Below are 24,764 nucleotides of genomic sequence, written 5' to 3' on the forward strand. Positions count from 1 at the left end.
TGATCCCAGGGTCATGGAATCAAGCTTTGCATTAGGCTCTGTGCTGAGCATGGAGTTTGCTTAAGTTTCTCTCTCTCTCTCTCTCTCTCTCTCTCTCTCCCTCTCCCCCTCTCTCCCCACACACACACTTCTTTCCCTCTACCCCTACCTACCCCTGGCTCTCGCTCTCCTCTGAATTAAAAAATAAAGTATTCTAAATCCTTTGTTGTCATTTCAACCATCTTCACAGCATCTTCATGAGTAGATCCCATCTCAAGAAATCACTTTCTTTGTTCCACATAAGAAGTAACTCCTTGGGGCACCTGGGTGGCTTAGTCGGTTAAGCGTCCGACTTTCGCTTAGGTCATGATCTCGCGGTTCGTNATAATGGCCTCAGAATGGTGAATCCTTTCCAGGTTTTCAATTTACTTTGTCCAGTGTATCAGAGGAATCACCATCTTTGGCAGCTGTATCTTTACAAAATGTATTTCTTTTTTTTTTTTTTTAACATTTATTTATTTTTGGGAGACAGAGACAGAGCCTGAGCAGGGGAGGGGCAGAGAGAGAGGGAGACACAGAATTTGAATTAGGCTCCAGGCTCTGAGCTCTTAGCACAGAGCCCGATGCGGGGCTCAAACCCATGAATTGTGAGACCATGACCTAAGCTGAAGTTGGATGTTTAACTGACTCAGCCACCCAGCACCCCATACTAAGACTTGAACATCAAAATTGCTCCTTGATCCATGGGCTGCAAAATGGATATTATGTTAGCAGGCATGAAAACATAATCTCATTCATTGTCCATCTCCATCAGAGCTCTTGGGTCACTGGGTGCCTTGTCAATGAGTAGTAATATTTTGAAAGTGATCTTTTTTCTGGCAGTAGGTCTTAACAATGGGCTTAAGATAGTCAGTAAACCACATTGTAAGCAGATGTGCTGTCATCCAGCTTTTGTTGTTCCACTGATAGAGCACAGGCAGAGTAGATTTAGCATAACTCTTAAGGGCCCTACAATTTTCAGAATGGTCAATGAACATTGACCTCAGCTTAAAGTCACCAGCCGCATTAGCCCTAACAAGAGAGCCAGCCTGTCCTTTAAAACTTTGAAGCCAGGCAATGACTTCTCCTCTCTAGCTATGAAAGTCCTAGATGGAATCTTCTTCTAATATAGAGCTGTTTTGTCTACATTGAAAATCTGGTGGTTAGTGTAGTCACCTTCATTAATTATCTTACTGAGTTCTTCTGGTTAACATGCTGCAGCTTCTGTATCAGCACTTGCTGTTTCATCTTGCACTTTTCTGTGATAGAGATGGCTTCTTTCCTTAAACCTCATGAGCCAACCCCTACTAGCTTCATACTTTCCTTCTGCAGCGTCCTCACCTCTCTTAACCTTCATAGAATTGAAAAGAGTTAGAGCCTTGTTCTAAGTTAGGCTTTGGCTTCAGAGAATGTGTTCTGGCCTGTTTGATCTTCCATCTAGACCACTAAAATGTTTTCCATCAACAATATGGCAGTTTTCACTTTCTTATCATTCATGTGTTCACTGGATTCAATTTCCTTCAAGAACTTTTCCTTTTGAGGAGCTTGGGTGGCTCAGGTGGCTGGGTGTCTGACTCAATTTTGGCTCAGGTCACAATCCTAGGGTTATGGAATGGAGCCCCACATTCGGCTCTGCACTGGGCCTGGAGCTTGCTTGAGAGTCTCATTCTCTCTCTGTGTGTGTGTGTGTGCACGCGCGCTTGCGCGCGCCTCTGCCTCTCCCTCTCAAAATAAAATTAAAAAAATTTTTTTAATTAAAAATAAAGAACTTTCCCTTTGCATTCATAACTTGGTTGACTGGCTCAAGAGGCCTAGTTTTTGGCTGTTTTACTAAGCTTAATAAAGACCTGCCTTTCTCATTAAGCTTAATCATTTCTACCTTTTGATTTCAAGTGAGAGACATGCGCTTTTCATTCTTTTCACTTGAACACTTAGAGGCCATCGTAGGGTTATTCACTGACCTGACATCAAAATTGTTATCTCTGGAAATAGGGAGTCCTGAGCAGAAGGAGAGAGACGGGGAAGGAGCAATCCAAACACACACAATATTTATTAAGTTTGCTGTTTTAGATGGGCGTGGTTCTTGGCACCCCAAAACAATCACAGTAATAACATCAAAGATCACTGATCACAGATCACCATAACAACTATAATAATAATAGAAAAGTTTGAAATATTGCAAGAATCCTCAAAATATGACACAGAGACACCAAATGAGCAAACGCTATTGGGAAAATGGCTCCGACAGACTTGCTCAATGCGGGGCTGCCACAGACCTTCAATTTGTTCAAATCACAGTATCTTATGAAGTTCGATAAAGTGAAGCACAATAAAAAAAAATGAGGTATGCCTGTGTTACGCAGTGAAATGTAACAGGATAAGAAGTGCTGTGAAGAAAATAAAGCAATATAAGGGGTGAGAAAATGATGGAAAGAGGATTCTATTTTAAAGAGAGTTTTTTTTTTAATTTTTTTTTTTTATTTATTTCTAGGAGAGAGAGAGAGAGACAGCGTGAGCAGGGGAGGGTCAGAGAGAGAGGAGTCACAGACTGAAACAGGCTCCAGGCTCTGAGCTGGCAGTCAGCACAGAGCCCGACGCGGGGCTGGAACCCACGAACTGCGAGATCATGACCTAAGCAAAAGTCAGATGCTTAACCGACTAAGCCACCCAGGCGCCCCTATTTTAAACAGAGTTTTTAAGCTTATTCATTTATTTTGAGAGAGAGAGCATGCACACTGAGTGGGGGAGTGGGGGAGGGGCAGAGAGACAGAGAGAGGGAGAGAGAGAATCCCAAGCAAGCTCTGTGCTCTCAGCACAGAGTTTGATGCGGGGCTCTACCTCATGAACCGTAAGATCATGACCTGAGCTGCAACCAAAAGTTGGATACTTAACCAACTGAGCCACCCAGGTGCCCATAATCAGATTTTTATGGAAAATTAGTGTGTCAGTGAAAATCTTTATGCACTGAAACTTTTTGATCTTTCAAGTTATTTCCTAAGGATTAATTCTCAGAAACAGAGTTATTAGATCAAAGTTGGGACATTTTTAGTGCTCTTCTTATGTCATTGAATTGTTCTTTCCTGTGTTTAATCCACTTGATCTTAGCCAAAAGGCCGAGAAGCGATCCTGTGTTTAATCCAAAATGCAATCCCGCTTGGTCTTGCCTGTTTCCTCTGACCAGAACCACCNCCCACCCTACCTCCCCAGCCCCCACCCCTCATCCCTGGTCTCTTCCGCAGTAAACCCTGCTCTCCCAACCCTATCCTCAACTCGGTCACCAGTAATGAGCTGTCATCTGTGAGAGTGTCCAGCACGGAGCTGTCCAGAGTGTGAGAGTGTCAGGAATAGAGCGAGTGCTCATGTTTCTTGATTTCGTGAGATTTTGCTCATCCTTCAAGGCCCAGCCTAAATGCTCCCTTTTTAGGAAGCCCACTTGAATCACTGGACTGGTCCTTGCCTTCTCTTTAACCCAGATAGCACACTTTTACAGTTCACTAGACCAAACTTCATTCAGACTGCCTTTCTTAAAGCTTTTCAGGAACATTTCTCCTCTTCCCGAGTAAGCCACGCTGTCACTGAAAGCAAGCGCCAGCTCTTGAATGTTCACCCTCCCCACTATTCCAGCAAGCATCTTAAATGTAATAAGCTGCAGCAGGTAATTTATTGACTAACCAGATGAATGAATATTTCCACTTAGTACTTTTTAATAGATCAAATCAAAGAGCGGAGGTAGTGTCAGGAAACAAAAAACAATTCCAAAACTGTTTTTCAGTTTTGAATATTTTAATAGAAAATATTACATAGCAGATATTTGAAAGTACTTCCTTCAGAAAGGAATCCTTCCTAACAATTCCTATCCTTATTTCTGCTGAGACTTTCCCGTTCTTGTTAACATGTGTGCTTTTCTTTCCTTTTTTTTTTTTAAACATAACCGCATTCATAATGTATACACCTAAATGATTTATTTTTCTTCCAAGAAGAGGAAGGATGTTAACAAGCCAGAGTGAGCAGAGGCAGAATGGGAAGGTGGCAGAGCTCGGAGCACAGTGCCTTCTCCCGCAGAGGTTGCCGTTAGTGATGTTGTGATGCTGGTAGAACGCAGCCCTGGGACCGAGGAGCCAGGGCACACTGGCCTCAGGCGCAGCAATTTAGAGTGTGCCAAACCCCGGGGGGACTGAAACTTAGGGGGATGCTTAATGAGCATTTTCTACAGAATGTTTTCCTAAAAACTAAAGTGTAACACCACGTCCTTCAGTGTTAGGCCTTCAAGAGAACGTAGGTGCTGTGCTTCGGCTCCTTGTGTTCTTGTAGCGCCTTTTAGCAAGCGCCCCACACTGAGGAGGCAGGGTTTTCCCGCTCTGGGCAAACATGCTCATTCAGATAATATGATTTCCTCGCTCACTGTGGCTTTTCGTAGAGCCACACTCACATTTTCCTGGTAATTGGACAAGCCAAAGCATGTACCAGTGCAAACCATTCAAGAATAAATTTGCCTTGGCCCTTGGCTCTTCTGGTAGAAGTGCTCTAGTAGTTTGGACATGGCCAGAATGTCTAGGGTGAGGGATTCTGCTCTGCTCAGAGATTTGTTCTCTGAGGTTTTCACTGTTTGCTAAAAATCATTCCTAGGCACAGTCAATAAATGAGCTGAGCTGATCTTCACTTTCCCAGGTATGTTCCTGCTCATTCCTCCCTTCCTTTCCCAAAGAAACGCCCTTGTGTCATCCACTCCAGTGTAGCCTCAGTCTTGCTGCTGGACTCCATGTTTTATTTATTATTATTATTTTTATTAATATCATCTAGTTGGCTTCATTCAACCATTCAGGAACCGAGCAGCATCCCATCTAACAAGGAAGGGCCTCTGGACTCCATGTTGTAGACTTGGAGTCACAGATTCACATGCTTACATATCATGGAATCGAGTGCAATGGCTGGATGAAGGACAGTGAGGATTAGAACACAGGAGTGCCTATCTGAGGGCACAGCCATCACTCAGCTTTAGCCTATGGCTGGCTTTGAGAAGGTGGGACCCATGTGACTGATCTTCCAAATTTTCATAAGAGGCCAGAAACTTAGATTCTTATGAGTAGGTCGTTATTGTATGGTCTCAACAAATATGATCTGTGAGCCAGGTAATCATCTATAGATTTGATAGTTTCAATATCTATTCTAGACCTTTCCATCGTACTCACCCACACACATACTGTCAAAAGGTACGTCTTCAAAGTGCCCCCAGGTCAAAGGAATGCATGGCCATGGCAAAAATCCCAGCTGCTGTTCTTGGTGTATTTCTCTTCCTTCCCTGCCTTCCCTATCTTTCCTCACCACCTCCCCCATTTAATTCATCACCACATCCTTTTACTCCCTAAATAGATCTTGAATCTCTTCTTCATCCTTCAGGAAACAACCAACGGTTTAAGCTTCCAAAAAAATATTGAAATTAGGAAATTTCAGGACTCATAACCTGAGATGTTTGGATCAGACCTAGATTTCTTCCTCCCTTGACTCTCCCTTAATGTGGAGACATAGATCACATACTTAACCTGCCATGTTAATGACATCATTTTAACTAGGAGAATCTCATAGGTTCTACAAATTCTACAACTGACTCTTTCCTGAGTATAGGATAGCACAAGTGAGAAGATCATTATGATTATTTGGAAGACAGTATTAAGAAAATTATTTGGAGAAACTATTTTCTAGTTACTGGAGGATCTAATTTTTTTAAAAAAGAGTTTTTTAAGTGTTTATTTTTGAGAGAGAGAGAGAGAAAGAGTATGAGCAAGGGAGGGGCAAAGAGAGAGGGAGACACAGTATCTGAAGCAGGCTCTAGGCTCTGAGCTGTCAGCACAGACCCCGACGCAGGGCTCAAACCCATGAACTGTGAGATCATGACCTGAGCCAAAGTCGAGACTTAACCAACTGAGCCACCCAGGTGCCCCACTGGAGGATCTAATTTGAAGTCTGACAAATGCTAATTTTCAGGCTGGAATTCTTTAAAATCATAACAACAAAACCCAATATAAATAACATTTTTGCTATTTGAAATAAATTGTTAATAAATACTTGATCTTCTAAGTCTGTCGCCACCTTCCCAGTAAAAACAAAAACGGAAAAATTTCCTCCCCTACTCTTTCTCTCGTGAGCAAATCATGCCTTAATCAAGGCAGTTGCTTCAGGAGAAAAATCTAGAAATTCTTAATGTATTTTTTTCCTTACCTTCCTTTTCTGTCTTCTCCACCCACTGCCCCCATCCAATCCATCACCATGTTCTACTGCTTTTGCCTTTCAGATAGATCTTTAATCTTTTTATTTCCATGACTCTCACCCTATGCCAAGTTACCATCATCTTTCAGGTGGACCATTGTACTTGTTCCCTTAAATATCTACATTTCCTTTCATGCCCTCCTCCAACTATTCTCAGCAGTCAAAAGAATCTTTTTAAAACATAAAACCTACAGCCAGGGCGCCTTGGATGGCTCAGTCAGTTAGGTGACCGACTCTTGATTTCGGCTCAGGTGATGATCTCACAGTTTGTTGGATCAAGCCCCACATAGTGTTAATGGGAGGGAGCCTGCTTGGGATTCTCTCTCTCTCTCCCCCTCTTTCTCTACCCCTCTCCCACTTGCTCTCAAAATAAATAAAAATGAAAACTTTTTAAAAAAACCCATAAAACTTAAAGCCTTTAATACCTTCCTATTGCACTTAAAATAAAATCCAAAAATTCTTAAGGGGTCCACTAAGCCTAGATAATCTGCTGCCTGCCCATCCTTCCATACTCAACTCACACATTCCCTGAGTTTTGCTGCGTTCCAGTCTCCTCTACCCCTTTGGAATTTCCAGGCTTGTTTCTGTTTCAAGACTACTCTCTTTGCTCACTCCTCTTCCCCTCTACTCTTTGTCTGACTAACTCCTACATATTTTCCAGGTCTCAGATTAAATGTCACTCCTTCAAGGAAACTTCCCCTGACTTCATAATCTATGTTAGATTTCCTTCTTACATGCTTTCATTATCCCTTATACTTTTCCTTCATGACCCTTGATATGGTCACCATAATTTGGAATTATGTCCATGAGGAACATGTCTAATGGCTTTCTGCCTCCTAACTTTCTAGTCTCTTCCTGAACCCAATCTCCTTTAAGCTTTCTGGTAGACCTTACCTGCTTTGTTCCAACTGGATCTTCATTGAGTACCTGTAACACATTAGATGCTTGTCACATAAATTAAAGCATAAAGATAAGTGTGCTTCACATTCTTGTATTTTTAATGATCCTACATCTTAACACGTGTTGGATCGTGCTTTGGAGGATGCCAAGAGTGTAATTGCAATATTGGTGTGATAAATCAGACCCTAAGAATGTTTAAAAATAGAAATCTAATCTTTTTGTATAATCGTGATCAATATAGCCCTCCTTGGTTATGGCTGATTATAACTGTAATTCTCTTTTGCTTCTTGTCATAGACGAAAAAGGCGTAACTTCAGTAAACAGGCCACCGAAATCTTGAATGAATATTTTTACTCACACCTCAGTAACCCCTACCCCAGTGAAGAAGCCAAAGAGGAGCTGGCCAAGAAATGCAGCATCACAGTGTCACAGGTGAGAGGGCCACGGGTCTATCTTGTTTCCCTATTGATCTAGGAACCCTATTCTTTCTTCACGGTATCACCGAATTTCAGATCCATGTGTTCCAGCACGAAAGAAGGTAAAAAGTAAATATAGATATGTCCACATTTTTATGCAAGCTTTTAAAGATTAGGTAATTTTTTTTTTAATGTAGGTGGTGAAGAATCAAGATAATCAGCCACCACCCCAGTGTAAATCTTCTATAGAGAGGACATAAACATGCCATGGGGAGAGACACGGTTTATACTTAAGTGACTCTTCAGTAAATGGCATGCAGTCCTGCTTTCCCTGATTTAGATGACTGACCTAAGCTTCTACCAGTGAGAAACCAATTTATTTGTTGCCGAAAGGAAATTTAATATAACTCTTTGGTGAAAGCTTTGAGGAATTCACTAAGTCTTTTCTTGGTAACCATGCTATGATATTTGGTTTCCAAGGATTTCTTTGCTTCCTTGTTATTCATTAAACAGAAGAATTGAGTTTATACCCGTCACTGTTTTGTTTTGTTTTGTTTTGTTTTTAATGTTTATTTGTAATAAATTGTGGCCCTGAAATTAGCTGTCACCATTTAACAAAAATACGTTTTAGTTTGAGGCAGATAGACTGGCATTTGATTGAGGATTGGAGACAAATAAATAAACAACTGTACCTCCTTAAACAAATAAATATATTTTACTGGCATTAGCTCTAAAATATAATTTTATTTTAACACCCATACTGTTGTTTATAGACAGACAACAGAACAGCATTTCTTTATAGCACACAAATGTGGTAATTACCAACCAGCTGTTGCAATGGAACTTAAGGAAAAGCTGACCCTTGGCAGAAATTTTGATGTTCCCTATTGATCATAGGACACAAGCATTTTAAGGTAGTTTCTAAATTAATATTCCTGCTGTACATCTGAAGTCCAAGATATTAGAAATCCCCTTCAGATTCCAGTAAAAGCTTTATATCAGTATTCTAAGTCATTGTTATTTAAGGGATTAGAGACTGGGCTTGAGATGATTTCCAGCTTCTGTTTTGGCATTGCTTTCCACAGAACCTCTAGAACAATCTTAGATTCATAATTAAGCTATCACTTAAGAGTTATCGTCCTTCTCTTATGGAATAGTGGTTTATCCTGATTCCTCTTGCTCAGTCTGAAATGGCATATAATTTATTTGAGTTGCTAACTTACGAGGACATCTCTAAAATGTTCCTATCTGGGTTACGTAGTACTCACTGCCTCTTGAACTAAGGAACAGTATAATATGCTGGGTCAGATAGGGAAGATGGAATTAAGTGGGTGTTTTTCTGGGTGTGCATTTCCCCTGAACATTAGTGAGAGGATCAGACTCATGCTAAACGCCAGTGGATAATTCCAAGTCTGGTCTTCCGGCTCTCACAGCAGCTCTCTGACTTTAGAATGCAGACGTTCGCAGGTGTAATTTCAGTTAAGATGTTTTCATGCTTCTGCTTCCTTTTTCTTGTTTACCTCTATACCATAGTTACCATTGGAGAATAACACAGATTATATACATTTTTTGAAAGCCGATACAATCCTGGCTTTTCATTAGTGTAATGCTAGCATTTTCTGTGTGATGTAGGACTTGCTTAACAACACACTGTGTAATAAGTGAGAGAAAAGTTTCTCCTTCTGACTCTGCTCCAAACTATAGAGGTTTTGGTCTACTTCTAAAATAGGCTAGGAACGCATTACTAATTTTTTTAACTTCTACTATATTCATTTCACTTGTTTTCTGATAGAAGAACAGCTAGGTTTTGAAAATTTTTTAGTAATTGCTTGAGACATGGAAATAACAGACTTAAGATGAGCCTGTCTACAAAGCAGACTGGCTGACCTTTTACTCCCAGTTCAGCCTTTCAAATGCAGAACTTCAGGGATCAGTGTAGGCATTAAATTGTGACAATTTCTCCCCCTCTTTACCTTTTTCCTACCTAAAGAAGTTAATTTCCCCTCAACAAGTCCCCACCTACACATCTCTGAAGTAGGAACAATGATATTATCATTTTAAGTATTAGGTGTCAGTTGCTAGCCTTATGAGTGCCCCGTTTCAGTTGTTTAGAAACGAAAGCAGAGAATGTGCCAGACCTGACAGGTTAACCACTTTCTTGAGAGAACAAACATTGTTTAAAATATACATCATACTAAAATACAATTAAATTTAGAATCCAGAAATTGTTCACATACAAAACTAACTTAAAAAAATTGAAACCCACTGAAAACAGGCAACTATAGCAACACTATTTCTGCCAAACTTTCATAGAGAATAGGAAACTGATTAATTCTGGATTGCTTAAAGTACTGCTTAATATATGAAACTGATTTATTATGGATTGCTTTAAGTACTGCTTAAAATAATAATAATTAAGAATAAGGAACTTTCAAAAGAAAATGTAAGGAAATATCTTTAGGACTTTGAGGATAGGAAAAAAATTCTTAAAAAGGACATAAAATGTGTAAGCAACAAAGGAAAAGATTGACAAGTTTTGTAGTAAAATCTTTATCAAAGACTGTGAAACATCAACATGATACAACCATTTTAGTAAAGACTGGATCAGGCAGGAATCATCAATAGATATTAAATCTGGGGGGGAAGTTTTGATGATGAAAATGGTCTTAAAGTGTCTCTCCATAGGCCCTGTATTAGTTGTAAGGGTTTTTTAAAAAAAGCAATTACAGAGTGGAGACATGGAACAAAACCCTGATCAGGTGATTAGAATCAACATCACCAAAGAGGGACAGTGGACAATGTATGTAGTACTTCATCCAAGAATGTGACCTGAATCTAATCACTAGAAAACATCAGACAAACAAAATGAAGAGTGTTCTGTTAGGGAAAAAAGGGGATGGGAGGAGTATTCTTTAAAAATGTCAAAGAAAGGCCTGGAAATGTTTCACACTGAGAGAGGATAGAGACATGACAGGCAGCTGCAACACCTGACCCTAGACTGGATCTTATACTGAGGGGAGGAAATGCCAAAAGAATGTTGCTGGGTTAAATTTAATAAAGTAAATTACAAACTGTGATTGTTCTGTGGTTATATAACAGAGTATCTCTAGCCTTAATGCACACTGACTTACATAGGGAGAAAGAGCTATGAGATATAATTTACCCTCATATGGTTCAGAAGAAAAAATGTGTCTGTATGTTTATATATGTATGTATATAAACACACACAAACATGTATAAACACAGGGAGTGCACATGTGTGAGTGCACACAAATGATAAAACAAATGGGGCAAAATGTTTAATAGCAGGTGAATATGACTAAAAGGCATACACAGATGTTCTTTATGCCATTTTTTATTTTTACAACCTTTTCTGCAAGCTTGAAATTATTTCAAATAAAACGTTTTTTTTAAATGTGAAGGCAGGAGCGCCTGGATGGTTCAGTTGGTTAAGTGTCCATCTTCAGCTCAGGTCATGATCTCACGGTTCATGGGTTCAAGCCCCGCATCGGGCTCTGTACTGACACCTCAGAACCTGAGCCTGCTTCAGATTCTGTGTCTCCCTCTCTCTCTACCGCTCCCCTGCTTGCTCTCTCTCTCTCTCTCTCTCTCAAAAATAAATAAATGCTAAAAATAACAATGAAATAAAACAAAGAAAGAAAATGTGAAGACAGCCCACAGACTGCAAGAAGGCATTTGTAAGTATATAAGTCAGATTAAAATCCAGAATACATAAGGGATTCCTATAAATTAGTAAAACACAAAGAACATATTTGAAACATAGATAAAAACAAGGACTTCATAGAAGGATTATAAATAGTCAATTACATGAGAAGATCCTTATTAGTAATCAGGAAAATGTGATTCAAAATCTGCAATGAAATAACATTTTACATTTCCTGGATTCGGGGCAAAAAAAATGCTAAATTTGACCATACCAAGTCTTTACATTGTTGACAAAAATATACAATAGCAGAAACACTTAAATATTCTTGGTAGAAATGTAAATTGGTATAGCTACTTTGAAAAACTTGTGGCATTATCTTATAAATTTGAATATACATATACCATTCACTCCTTAATTTTACCTCTAAGTGAAATTGTTCTAGAAAACTTCTTTTGTATGTATATCAGGAGACATATGTAAGAGCATTTGTAATAACATTGTTTGAAATGGCAAAAAAAAAAAAAAAAAAAAAAAAACCCCCGAAATAAGACAATTGTCTATTGAGTGGGAAAATGGATAAATCTATTGTGGTATAATCCCACAACAAGTTACTATATAGCCGTGAAAAAGAATTATATACAATGACATATATCAAATGTGAGTGAATCTTAGAAACATAATAATAAGTGAAAAAGGAAAACTGGAGCATATATATATAATGTTCAAAACAAAGCAAACAGCATATTGTTTAGAGAACACATATATATGATTAAATACAAAGAAAGTAAAGAGAATGATTAAAAAAAAAGACAAACAAGAAGAAAAAAATACGCCTCAGTTAAGTGGAATAGGATTAGGAAAGAATATTCCAAGTTTTAGTGATATTGTTAGTAGTATGTTTATTTAAGTTGAGTGGGAGATGTACAGAAACTAATTTTTATGCTTTAATTTTTTTTAAATGTTTTTTTTTGAAGTATGATTAGCAAACAAAAAAATCTATACACATTTAATGTGTACCTCTTGGAATCTAAAAAACAAAACAAATGAACAAACAAAAAACCAGAAACAACTTCTAAGCACAAAGAACAAATTGGTAGTTGCCAGAAAGAAGGAAGATATATATGGGGCTGGGCAAAATAGATGAAAAGGATTAAAAGTAATAAAATAAGAAGTCACAGAGGTGAAAAGTTCAGCAAAAAGAAGAGAGTCAATAATTTTGTAATAATGTAGGGTGGTGAGCATTAAGTAATGTATAGAATTGTCATATCATTGTATTACGTAGTTGAAACTAATATAAAGTTATATGATAAAAATTTTAAATAGTAATAATTTTATGGTTTATAAACTTGTGTATGTAAGTCAAGGAAGTTTTATGTGAATTATTAAATCCGAGTAACAGAATTTTTAAAAGTATTTCCATTCATTTGCTAACAAAAAATCTATTGGAATACCTGTTATGTACTAGATACTATAGTAGGGATGGAAGCGACATCTGTGAACTTAACAGGCAAAACCCCTGCCCTTCCTGACAGAAGTATGTACATATATTCACCAAAGATATGAAAAAGAATATCCTGGGGCGCCTGGGTGGCTTAGTCAGTTAAGCATCCGACTTTTGCTTAGGTCATGATCTTGCGGTTCGTGGGTTCGAGCCCCGCGTCGGGCTGTGTGCTGACTGCCAGCTCAGATCCGGGAGCCTCTTTCAGTCTGTGACTCCCTCTCTCTCTGACCCTCCCCTGCTCACGCTGTCTCTCTCTCTCTCTCTCTCTCCTAGAAATAAATAAAAAAAAGAAAAAAAAAAAGAAAAAGAATATCCTTAGCAACAGTATCCCCAATAGCCAAACTAGAAACAATGGAAAGGTCCATCAATAGGAAAATGGGTAAATAAAAGTCGTATACTTCTGTATATTTAGAATATTCTATAGCAGTAAGAACGTATGAACTTGACTATGTATAACTACATAATGCTAAGTGAAAGAAGTCAGACACTTGATATATGATCCCATTTATTAAAAAGTTCAAAAACAGGGGTGGCTGGGTGGCTCAGTCAGTTAAGCGTCCAACTTCAGCTTAGGTCATGATCTCACAGTCCATAAGTTCGAGCCCCACGTCAGGCTCTGTGCCGACGGCTCAGAGCCTAGAGCCTGCTTCAAATTCTCTGTCTTCCTCTCTCTCTGCCCCTCCCCTGTTTGCACTGTCTCTCCCAAAAATAAAATAAAAACATAAAAAGTTCAAAAATGGGGGCTCCAGACTGGCTGAGTTGGTGGAACAGGGTCATGAGTTCAAGCCTCACATTGGGCGTGGAGCCTACTTTTAAAAAAGTTCAAATACAAAATTGATCTTAGTGTTAAGTCAGATAGAGTCACCTGGGTGGCTCAGTTGGTTGAGCATCCAACTCTTGATTTCAGCTCAGGTCATGATCTCAGGGTCATGGAATCGAGCTCCGTGTCAGGCTTCACACTAAGCATGGACATCGAGCCTGCTTGGGACTCTTTCCTGTCCCTCTTCCCGGCTCATACTCTCTCTCTAAAAAAAATAAAAAATAAAGTCAGGATAAAAGTGGTTACTTTTAGGAGAATAGCTTTTGGAAAGGGGGATGTTTCTTGATCTAAACAATGCTTTCATGGGTGTCTTCAGTTTTTGAAAATTCATCAAGCTCTCTACTTATGATGTGTGTCCCCTTTTTGGCATATATATATTTCACTCAACTAAAAAGTTTACTTTAACAACAGCAAACCTGCCTTCATCAAACTTACATTTTCCTGGGAGAATACAAACAGGTAAAATAAGTGAATACGATGATAAATAAGAATACAGTGATAGGTGATATGAAGAAAAATGAAGGAGGGAAGGAGAACAGGGAGTGCAGTGTGCAATTTTTAATAGGGTGGTAAAGAAATCCCCTCCTGAGAGAATATCTTTTGGTAAAGATTAAAGGAGAGAGTAAATAAGCCGTGTGGCTAATAGGCAAAGAACATTCCAGGCAGAGGGAACAGTAGATGTAAAGGGCCTGAGGGAAAAGTTGCCTGAGCAAGCGGGAGGAGTTGTAGGAGACCAGTCAGAGAGAATGTGAGATCCAAATGGTGCAGGGGCCTTAGATACCATGGTAATGGAGGGCTTTTCCTCTGAACAAAGTGGAAAGCTGGGGAGTGATGTAATCTGACTTGAGCTTTAACAGGTCACCATGGTAGCTGTAGTGACGATAGAGTGAAGGAAGCAAGGACAAGCAGCTGCCAGTTAGGGTGTCATTGCAATAATCCACGCAGAAGATGATGGTGGCTTGGACCAGGATGCTTATAGTAGAGGTGATGAAAAGTGGCTGGATTCCAGGTAATTGTGAAGGTGCAGCCAAGAGGCTTTAGTGATAGATGAAATGTAGGATGTAAGAGAAAGAGTCAAGGAGGACTCAAACATTTTTGGCTTGAGCAGCAGAAAGATAATAGTTTTCCTTAAGTGTGATGGGGAAGGTTTTGGGAGGAGCAGATTTTTTGGTGGGAGGGCAGATCAGAAATTTAGTTTTGGACATATGAAGTTAATATATATTATGCTTTTTATGAAGTTCACTATATATTATAATGTATAAATAGGCACTGGTAAGTGAAACATTTAGTTTATGTTAGTCTAACAAAAATTTCTGGTCATATAGCATAAATATAAATGTCCTTGACATAGGAATTGCAGGTTGAGCTCAGAATTTGAAATCTGATGTCTTTTTTTTTTAAGTTTATTTATTTATTGTGAGGGAAAGAGAGAGAGAACAGGAGAGGAGCACAGAGAGGGTGAGAGAGAGAGAGAGAGAGAAAGAGAGAGAGAGAAAGAGAATCCCAGGCAGACTCTGCTCTGTCAGCAGAGAGTCATTGTGGGGCTAAAACCCACAAACTGTGAGATCATGACCTGAGCCAAAACCAAGAGTCTGACACTTAACTGACTGAGCTACCCAGGCACCCTTCTCTGATTTCTTAAGGCTTGGTTTGATTAAGTAAGCTGGAATTCCCCACCCCCTCCTTTTTATTTTACATAACACCCTGAAAATTCACAAAAGAAGAAATGATTTCATATGTCGTAAGCATTGAGAATCGTACTTAAATAGTCACATATTCTTAATTAGTGAAGCAGATATTAATATGCTGTTACTTTTTGAAATACAGCTAACTTGCATTGATTATTCAAATTAGGAAGTCACAAAAACTCCATTGTTCTCCTGATTCCAATTTTGAGTTTAAATAACTCTGGCCCTCCCTTCTCTGCTAGGTGTTTTTAGAATGAAAAATGTTCACTTATTCTTCATTGCTACTGTAATTGAAATGTACTGTAAAGAAAGGATTGATTTTTTTTTTAAACATAGGAGTACCTGAAATAGTAGAGAGGTTAATTGGCAACATTAAGATTCATTCATTCATTCATTCAACTAACGTATTTTAGAGCTTTTAAAGTGGTGCACAAGACCCACTTTTACAACAGTCTAGTGTGGAAAAAATTATTATCTAACCCTTACAGATGAGGAGATTGATGTTCAGAGAGGTTAAGTGATTTGAAAAGAGTCACAAGACTTTATGAGTGGGAGAGCTGGAGGTTCTTACACAGAGGTTCTTAATAAAAAGCAAGAAACTGGATTTTTATCTTTTTTTTCCTGCAAGAGGCAGTGTGATTCCTCTACCTCTGGGGCCACAGCTGCAGAATCCCGGTTTGTGAGGCACAGGCCTGGGCTTCTGTCGCTCAGGCTGCATCATTTCCCCCTAAGCTCCTTTAGACATTCCAGGCTAGTTAGTAGCCTGAGGTCTCCTTACTCATTAAACGACTTATTCCAAAGCAGTGAATATTCAGTAAGCTAATTAAAATTTGTAAGTAAGATTTCCTTATTAAAAAAATCTATTAAAATAAGAAGAAGCCCGTTAAAATAATAATTAGAGCAGGAAAAAAAAAGGACTATCAAATGACAGTATCTTTTCCAGCTATCTATAAAGGCCTGTTCAGTTGCTGTGGCAAGTAGACAGAAGGCAGGAGTGGATTTCTACTTTAAGGATGCAGTTGGCAGACTAGAGACAAGGTGAAGGAAAGAGGCAGCTATTTTGTTAAGATTGTTCTTTCACTCATTCTTAAAAGGCTACAGACCCTCTGTTCTATAAAGGCTCTGCTTGTGTGGCCTAGTGGAGAGAGACGTCATTAAACAGTATGCAAAGAACAAAGGAGCAGGTTGTAAAGAGATGAGAGCTTTGAGGATGCTGGAATACTGAGTACAGATAAGGCCTCTATCTGCAAGATTTAAAGGAAACGGAAGCCTCTGATTTGTTGTTGTTTTCTTCCCTACTAACAATCAGTACCGTGATTAGCGTGGTACCTAAAGTTTGCTTCAGTGATGTCAGGTATATTTCTTTTAAACTGACTTATTTTGAGGAAATCTCTTACTACTAGCTTGATTATAATGCCCAAACTAAGGATAGAGCGACTATTTCCAGCTTAAATGTAGTGGATTTTGAGTTTTCCTACACCTAGAAAAAGCCATATTTCAGGATCCAGTTTTTGTCCCCTTCACCTTCTTTTGCCCATTTCTTCCCTCTAAGTATTCCCAGCAGTCTCTCCTCATGCCTGTCCCTCACCACTCCGTCTCACCTTTCCATTGCCTTGCTTCTCTGAGGCATGTCAGACCAATAGGCCAATATATCAGTCAGGGTCCCAGCAGAAAACAGATGGCATACTCAAATTAGAGTAATTTGAAGAGAGTTGAAAAGTATTCACAGAAGTGTGGGCAGAGTATAGGGAAACCACAAAAGGTAATGCTAGTAATGGTTTGTTCTGTTACTACCCCTCGCCCTGAAGAGATGAAAGAAGGATTATCACAACCCACCAGACACATAGAAGCTGTATTTGGAAAGATAGATAGTACCTGAAACCCTAAGTAAAGCCATTTTTACATTGAAGGAGTCAGGGCAATGATTGCTCTGATGTTTTTCCTCCCTATTCTCATCTCCCGCCAGTGACTCCCTTTGGCCAGAAACCAGGATATATAGGTCAGCCTCTTGGGGCTCAGAACAGTGCAGAGGGTACAGAGGGAGGAGTCAACAGAAGATCCACAGTGTGGCCCACAGTACAAAGGTACCAGATCAGAACAGGCTCCAGGTTCAGGCTGCTGGCTTCTCACTTGTGTTGACTCTGATATTCCCACCCAGGAGATCTGGCATTCTCCAGAGATGCTCTTGGGCTTCCTTTGTCCTTGTGTTTTGGCTTCCCTTCTCCTTTCCTGACTCCTCTCAGCCATGTAGAAAGCATATTACTTTTCTAAAATGAATATGGATATTGAGAGTAGAAACTACAAACAATGTAAATAAGTTAATTTGATCCAGCTACAAGGATTTTTCTGGATTTTCTAGCTATTTTCCAAATGCACTCAACAGGTCCTGAGTGCCTACTGTGGGCATCGTGCTTGGCACAGTGGCAAACAAAGGTGAATTAGAGGTCTTCTCCCTCAGAAATGTCAGATTTCTTGGGGGAGACAGACAAACATGTTAAGGCCAGGATACAAAAGTTACCTGGGGGAGTGCACAGGGGCATATGGGTGCCATTTTGGAATATGGTAGAAGGACGGGTTTACTTTCTCCTGAGAGGATTAGGAAGGTTCCCCAACTTATTAGTTTGTGACCTTTGGGCAAGTCATTCAACCTCACTGTGCCTCATTTCCTCTTTGTTATAATTTGGATTAAAACAGCATGTACTTCATCAGGTTATAGGAATTTCAGTGAGGTAATATAGGTAAAACACCTAGCAGAGTGCCTGTCATAGAGTAAGGAGAAGATATGATAATTATGTGGTTGTTGTTTATGCTATCTGGAATGGTCTAACCCTGTCTCTCTTTAAAAAATGTATAAACATCTTATTAATTAGTACTCTTTCAAAGCTCACTTCAAATGTCAGTTCTTTAAAAAAGCTCTCTGTGTACTCCCAGTTCATATCCTCCATTATATTTTCTCATAGCTTCTTATACTTTTCCTTGATAGCACTTATGACAATTATAACTAAATAATACATTGTTTTGTTTTGTCTTTAAAGTAAACTCTACACCTAATGTGGGGCTTGAACTCATGACCCTGAGTGCAAGAGTCACATGCTTCACTGACTGAGCCAGCCAGTCTCCCCAAATCATGAGTTATTCCAGTTTTAATATATGTGAAGCCAAACCAAGCACTAAATAATGAATTGTTTAATGCTTTTCCCCTAATGGTGAATTTCATGTTGAATAGACTGAAGTCTTATTCAATACTATATTCTAGTACATGTTGCCATGCATGTCTTCTCATATGTCTATTTTTCTCTGATTGTGTGCCCCGTGGTATATTTGCTTTGTTTATAGAAACAGCTTGAAGCCTAGAATGATGGTATCTTTCTCTACAAAAATATTATATTTGCTTTGTTCAGGCAACTACAAGTACTAGTAGGAAACCCTGCTTGAATGAGAGTGACTATACAGGAGATAGTTGGTATAATCCAGGAAAGAGGTGGTGAGGATTCAAATTAGGTCACTGAAAATAGAAAACAGAGATGGATTTGAAAAGCATTTTGGAGGTAGAACTTCTATTTTGGAGATTATGTAAAGAATTGGATATGAATGTGAGGAGGAAAGAGTATTAGAAGATAGCAGAGGATTTTAGCCTAATTAATTGAAGATGGTGATATTATTATCTGATATAGGAAACACATGAGGAAATGCTTGTTTGGTGGAGGATTTGTGCCAGGTTTGTGCCAGGTTTGTGCCATAGGATAGAAGATCATGGGGAGAGAAAGGGACGTTGAAGATACAGTAAGAAGTCTAACATAAATGTCATCAGAGCCCCAGAAGCAATCCCCTTAGTATCTCAGTTGGGAAATGTTCAGTTTGGAAGTGTAATCTATGAGAAAGGTCAAGGTTAAAGATATAGCTTGGGAGTCATCCACTGAAGTTCATAGAGGCCCTGGGAATGGATGATGTTGTCCAGGGAACTTGTAGATAAAAAGAAAATCAGGCCAGGGAAAATACTTTTTCTTGGGTCACTGTCAGTTCTGAGAGAGTGACTGAGAGGCTGAGAGGCTACGCAGTGCTTTTGACAACTTTGTAGATAATTGGTGTCCAGGTGGCTAGGACCTACCAGAGAAGGCTACCTTATTTCCCTTGATTGCTAGGTCTGCACTCTAGCAAGGGTGCATTGGAAGTACAGAGACACTTACAGAGACTGTAATTCTGCTTCAAAATACCTTGGTACTTGAAATCGGATTGCTAGTACTTGTAGGTGCCTGGATAAAGCAAATATAATTTTTTGTTTTGAGAAAGATTCTAGGCTTCAAGCTGTTTCTATAAACAAAGCAAATACATCACTGGGCACAAAATCAGAGAAAAACAGACATACAAGAAGACATGACAACATGTACTATAACCAACAGAAGTAACAGACAACAGAAACAGACCCATAGAAATCAAGAAAATAAAAGAATCTGATATGGACTGTAAAATAATTATGCTTAATATATGTAAGGAAATAAAAGGCAAATGGAGAATTTTGTCAAAGGACTGGAAACCATAAAAAAGTTAAAATGGAAATTTTAGAACCGAAAATACAGTAACCAAAATTAAGAATTCAGTATATCAATTTAAATGCAGATTAGACATAGGTGAAGGGAGAATTAGTGAATGGGAAGATGTATCATAAGAAAATAGCCATACTAAAGAATGGAGAGGCCATAGGATAGAAAATCATGGGGAGAGAAAGGGACGTTGAAGATATGGTAAGAAGTCTAACATAAATGTCATCAGAGCCCCAGAAGCAAGTATGAGAGTGGGTCAGAAGCAATATTTAAAACATAAAGGCTGCTAACTTTCCAACACTGATGGAAGATTCCAAACCCTAGATTCATGAAAAACTATTGTCCCCAAACAGAATGAATTAATAGGAGTCCACAGTGAACACAAAACAAAAGCAGCCAAAGAAAAAGATTGCTTCACAGAAGCAGCAATTTGACTAACAACTGATTTTTTAACTAAAAGAATAAAGCTGTAAGACAGTGAAATGATATCTTTAGATAAACTAAATTAAATGTCAACCTAGAATTCTGTATCTGCCAAAAGTGTCTGTTGATCATGGAGTTGAAATAAAAACACTTTCAGTGAAAAAAATTTTTTGAGAGAATTTGTACCATTTTCTCACAAAAGGAAATACAAAAAATACTCTTCATGAAGCAGTAAAAAAGATACCAGATAGTGACAGGGGATGCAGAAAGGAGCAGAAAAGCAAAGGGTAAATGTGTGTGTGAATCTAAATGAATATTGATTGTTTCAAATAATTATGATAATGTCCTATTGGTTTATAATATGCATGGAATTAAAATATACAACCGTAATGCCTCATAAGTTATGAGAGGAGGGTAAGCATTCTAATACTCTTGCATTTTCTGAAATAGGTAATAAAGGTACCACTTAGTGTAAAAGTACCAGTCAGACTTTGATAGTCATGTAATCTCTAGGGCAGTCATTTAAAGAATAGTAAACGAATATATAACTTCCAAACTTATAAAGAAGGAAACATGGAATAATTTCTTAAAATAAGCAATCTAGGAGTGCCTGGGTGGCTCAGTTGGTTAAGTATCCAACTCTTGATTTCAACTCAGGTCATGATCTCATGGTTGTAAGATTGAGCCCTGCATCAGGCTCCATGCTGGGTAGAAAGCCTGCTTAAGATTCTCTTTTTTCCTTCCCCCTCTCTAAATGAATTGAGTACTCTAATAGGCAAATATTGTCAAGTAAGTCACAAAAATGAAACTTAATTATATGTGTTCTTTAAGAGACACACCTAAAACATAAGGACATAGGATGAAAATAACAGTATTGGGAAAGATAGAACATGTAAACATTATTACCAAAAGAAAATTGGTGTTTCTCTGCTAATATCAGATAAAGAACACATTAAGGCGAGAAGTTTTATTAGAGATAAAGAGGCATTAAATAATACTGACCCAGAAGTTCTATATTTGTATGTACCAAATACCAGAAACTCAAAAAACATTAAGCAAAAACTTAAACATTTTCAAGGAAAAGTAGATAAATCCGTAATCATTGCAGATTTTTCTGTTACATTTCTGTAACGGAACATCCTCCCCTCCCCCTGCCACACACACACACACACACACACACACACACACACACACACACACAATCAGTAAGGACATAGAATAGGGCTTCCCAAACTTCAGCACACATAAGAGCCATCTTAAGAGCTTGTTGGAATACAGATTCCTGGGCCCTATTCCTGGAAGTTCTAATTTGAAGTCTATAATGGGGCCTGACAATTTGCAGCTCCCAAGTGATGCTCATGCCACTGGTTCTAGACCCACATTTTGAGTAGCACAGATACATAAGATTTGAACACCATGATTAGCAAACAACCTAATACTACAGAATACGTGTTCTTTTTAAGCAATTTCAGAACATTTTGAAAGTTAACTGTGTTCTGGGCCATAAAGCACCTCTCAATAAATTTTAAATTATTTAAAACAGAGTTTTTCTGAGCAAGTGGAATTAAACTAAAACTCAATAACAAAAAGATAACTAGAAATTCCCCTGTTTGAAAATAAGCCAATATATTTCTTAATATTCTTATGAGCTAATGAGACCACAGTGAAAATTGCAAAATATTTTAACTGGATGATAATGAAATACTCCTTTCAAAATTCATGGGATATGGCTAAGCCCATGCTTAAAAAGCAATGTATAGCTTTAAATATATGTTATAGTAGGTATTATATATATAATATTATTTAATGTATACTTATATATATTATGTATAATATATAATTATATATATTAATTATATATAATGTGTGTATGTTTTATGTACGTATATAAAGTGGGGAGGCTGAAAATCAGTGAGTTAAGGATCCATCTCAAGGTATTAAAGGACACTAAATTAAACCAAAAAAGTGAAAGGAAGTAGTGAAAATAAGTGCAGAAATTAATAAAATCCTTAAAAACCATACGGTAGAGCTCAACAAACCCAAAAGTTGTTTCTTTCAAAAGTCTCCCTTCTCCCTCAAACTCTTAGTCCTACTCCCCAAAGGCAATTAACGTGCCTTAGATAGTCTGTAATGTTTCTTAATATACATGTTCTTTTCAGATATTCATTCTGAACCAACTTTATGTACTACCATTTTTCTTCCTTCCTTCCTTCCTCCCTTCCTTCCATCTTTCCTTTTTATTTTAGAGAGAGAGGGGCGACTGGTGGCTCAGTCAGTTGAGCATCCGACTTCGACTCAGGTCATGATCTCACAGTTCGTGGGATCGGCCCTGCATCAGGTTCTGTGCTGACTGACAGCCTGGAGCCTGCTTCAGATTCTGTGTGTGTGTGTCTCTCTCTCTCTGACCCTCCCCTGCTCATGCTGTCTCTCTCTCTCTCTCAGAAATAAATAAATCATTAAAAATTTTTTTTTTCCTTTTAGAGAGAAAAAGAGAGCATGTGCTAGCAGGGGAGAGGGGCAGAGGGAGAGAAAGACTCGTTAAGCAAGCTCCACGATCAGGACAGGGCCTGACACAGGGCTCGATCCCACTACTCTGGGATCATGACCTGAGCTGAAATCTTTCTTCCTCCCTCCATCCCTTCCTTCCTTTCTTAATTTCAAAATTCTTTGTGCCTCAGTTTTCTTATCCATAAAATAGGGGAAATAATAGAACTTGCCTCATTGGATTGTTATGCAGATTTAATGAGTTAGTATATATTGCATGGTTAGAATAGTGTTGGACACTTAAGAAGCCCTATAAATGTTAACAACTGTTGTTATTACAAAAGGACATATGGTCCTGGACAGAATGACAGTGAGGGTAAGCCTGGATTTGGGAGGTCGAGGTGATTGATGGTCAGGGACCACTTTGGGGGAACACGGTGTCTGTCAGGCACTCTTTCTATGTGTGTGGAACGAACGATCAGGCCAGGGATGAGCCAAAAGGTAGAATCATTGACAAAGTCAGCCAACAGCTTGGGCTTGTGACTTGAGTAGAAGGTGTTAAAAGAACTAATTGGGTCACCCCCACTGGGATCTTATCAGGTGACTGGATCAGAGATCAAGGGAGAGAAGTTTTGAAGTAGTGTAATTAGTTTCTTTTTCTCCTTTTTGACTTTGTAAAGTTAGATATTTAGACCACTGCCCTATAGGTACACCAGATTCTTTACAAAGCTAAGTTTTGTTATTTATGTTCTATTTTAGAAGAGGTACTATCCTTTCATGTCCATTATTTTTGAAATTGGCATTCTAACTTCAGCTGCCTGTACCTTCAGTGTAGGAAGGTGCAGAAAAGTCACTCATACTCCACTCCTCTACTATTAAGTAGCACTGTGACCATGAGCAAATTATTTAACCTGAAGTCTCCATTGTTTGACCTGGAAATTTAGGATGGTAATAATCTCTTCAGAGGTTTAAGAGCTAAATGAGATTATATGTAGAATGCCTAGTACAGGACTTGGTATATCATGAATGCTCAATAAATGCTAATTTGCCACCCATTCAACCAGAGTTTTCCTGCTGGATGTGTGGTGTATAAAGAGCCTTGCCGAGGTTCCAGAAGAAAGTCCAGCCTTCAGTGAACTAGTGTGCTAGCAGCCACCAGCCCCTAGGTTTTCATAGGCTACACAAAGGGGAAAGCCACAGAGGGGCCAGGGTGAGTGGGGTTGTGTCTAAATTTTTAGTCTCTGACTAGACCTATCCTTGGTGTATTCTTTATTCTCAAAATGCATGTGATTCATCGTCAGTGAGAAATAATTATGTATGTTGAAAGGTTTTTGAGGCCAGGTATCACCATTTGCAATAAACTCAGTGAAAAATCTGGGTTTTTAGAAAGAAAAGGAAACGAGGGTGTGTTGTGTTTAGTTGGGAGCAGTGGTTGAATAAATAAGGGTTTCCATGAAATAAAAGGCTTAACTCTAGGGCCTCTTTACATAGGACACGGAATAAACTTTGATGTTTTCCATTACATGAAACTTACCTGGACAAAAAAATCTGGTTCATTATTGTTTTAAAAGTGCTCTTGAGTTTTGATCTGGGGACGCTGACGTGTGGCCTGGCAGATGGCCCTACCTTCCAGCGCAGCTGGCGGGAGGCAGCTCCACACTCGTGATGTCGCTGTTTCAGAATCCGTCAGGCTTTCCGTGGAATCTATTCAGTTGTACACCTAACACATTTTTATTGTTTTTTAATGAGAGAAGTAATTTTAAAGAAAACAAAATCTTTAACTGAAACCTCTTCCGTGGTCATTTAGAACCACCCCGAAGCACGTGTTTTAGGGAGATGAATAGTGTCATCTGTTCTCTGTGTACTGTGGCCGCGAGGCTGACATCTTATATACTTTTGCAGATGAGCCTCTTTGTGAATGTCATGAGCAGTTATCAGTCTATCATGCATAGAGTAGAAAGGGCAAAGCCAAACTGTAAGGGTGTCAGTACATTATGGCAATAAAAATTTTTAACAGCCTCAAAAAAAAAAAAAAAAAAAAA

At 38.7% G+C, this 24,764-nt stretch overlaps 1 protein-coding gene across 2 annotated transcripts in view; it reads left to right on the forward strand.

Moving 5' to 3' along the window:
• The window catches only part of PBX3 (PBX homeobox 3), a 215,482-nt gene that overhangs the window by 174,125 nt on the left and 16,593 nt on the right, over nucleotides 1-24,764 (forward strand). For both annotated transcript variants that reach the window (XM_077768493.1, XM_077768494.1), the window contains exon 5: nucleotides 7,479-7,614. In XM_077768493.1, coding sequence (XP_077624619.1) covers nucleotides 7,479-7,614 — 136 coding nt within the window. The remainder of the gene's footprint in view (nucleotides 1-7,478; nucleotides 7,615-24,764) is intronic.

Source organism: Crocuta crocuta, unplaced genomic scaffold (assembly GCF_008692635.1).
Source record: "Crocuta crocuta isolate KB4526 unplaced genomic scaffold, BGI_CrCroc_1.0 scaffold35, whole genome shotgun sequence".
In the NCBI taxonomy this organism is placed as follows: domain Eukaryota; kingdom Metazoa; phylum Chordata; class Mammalia; order Carnivora; family Hyaenidae; genus Crocuta; species Crocuta crocuta.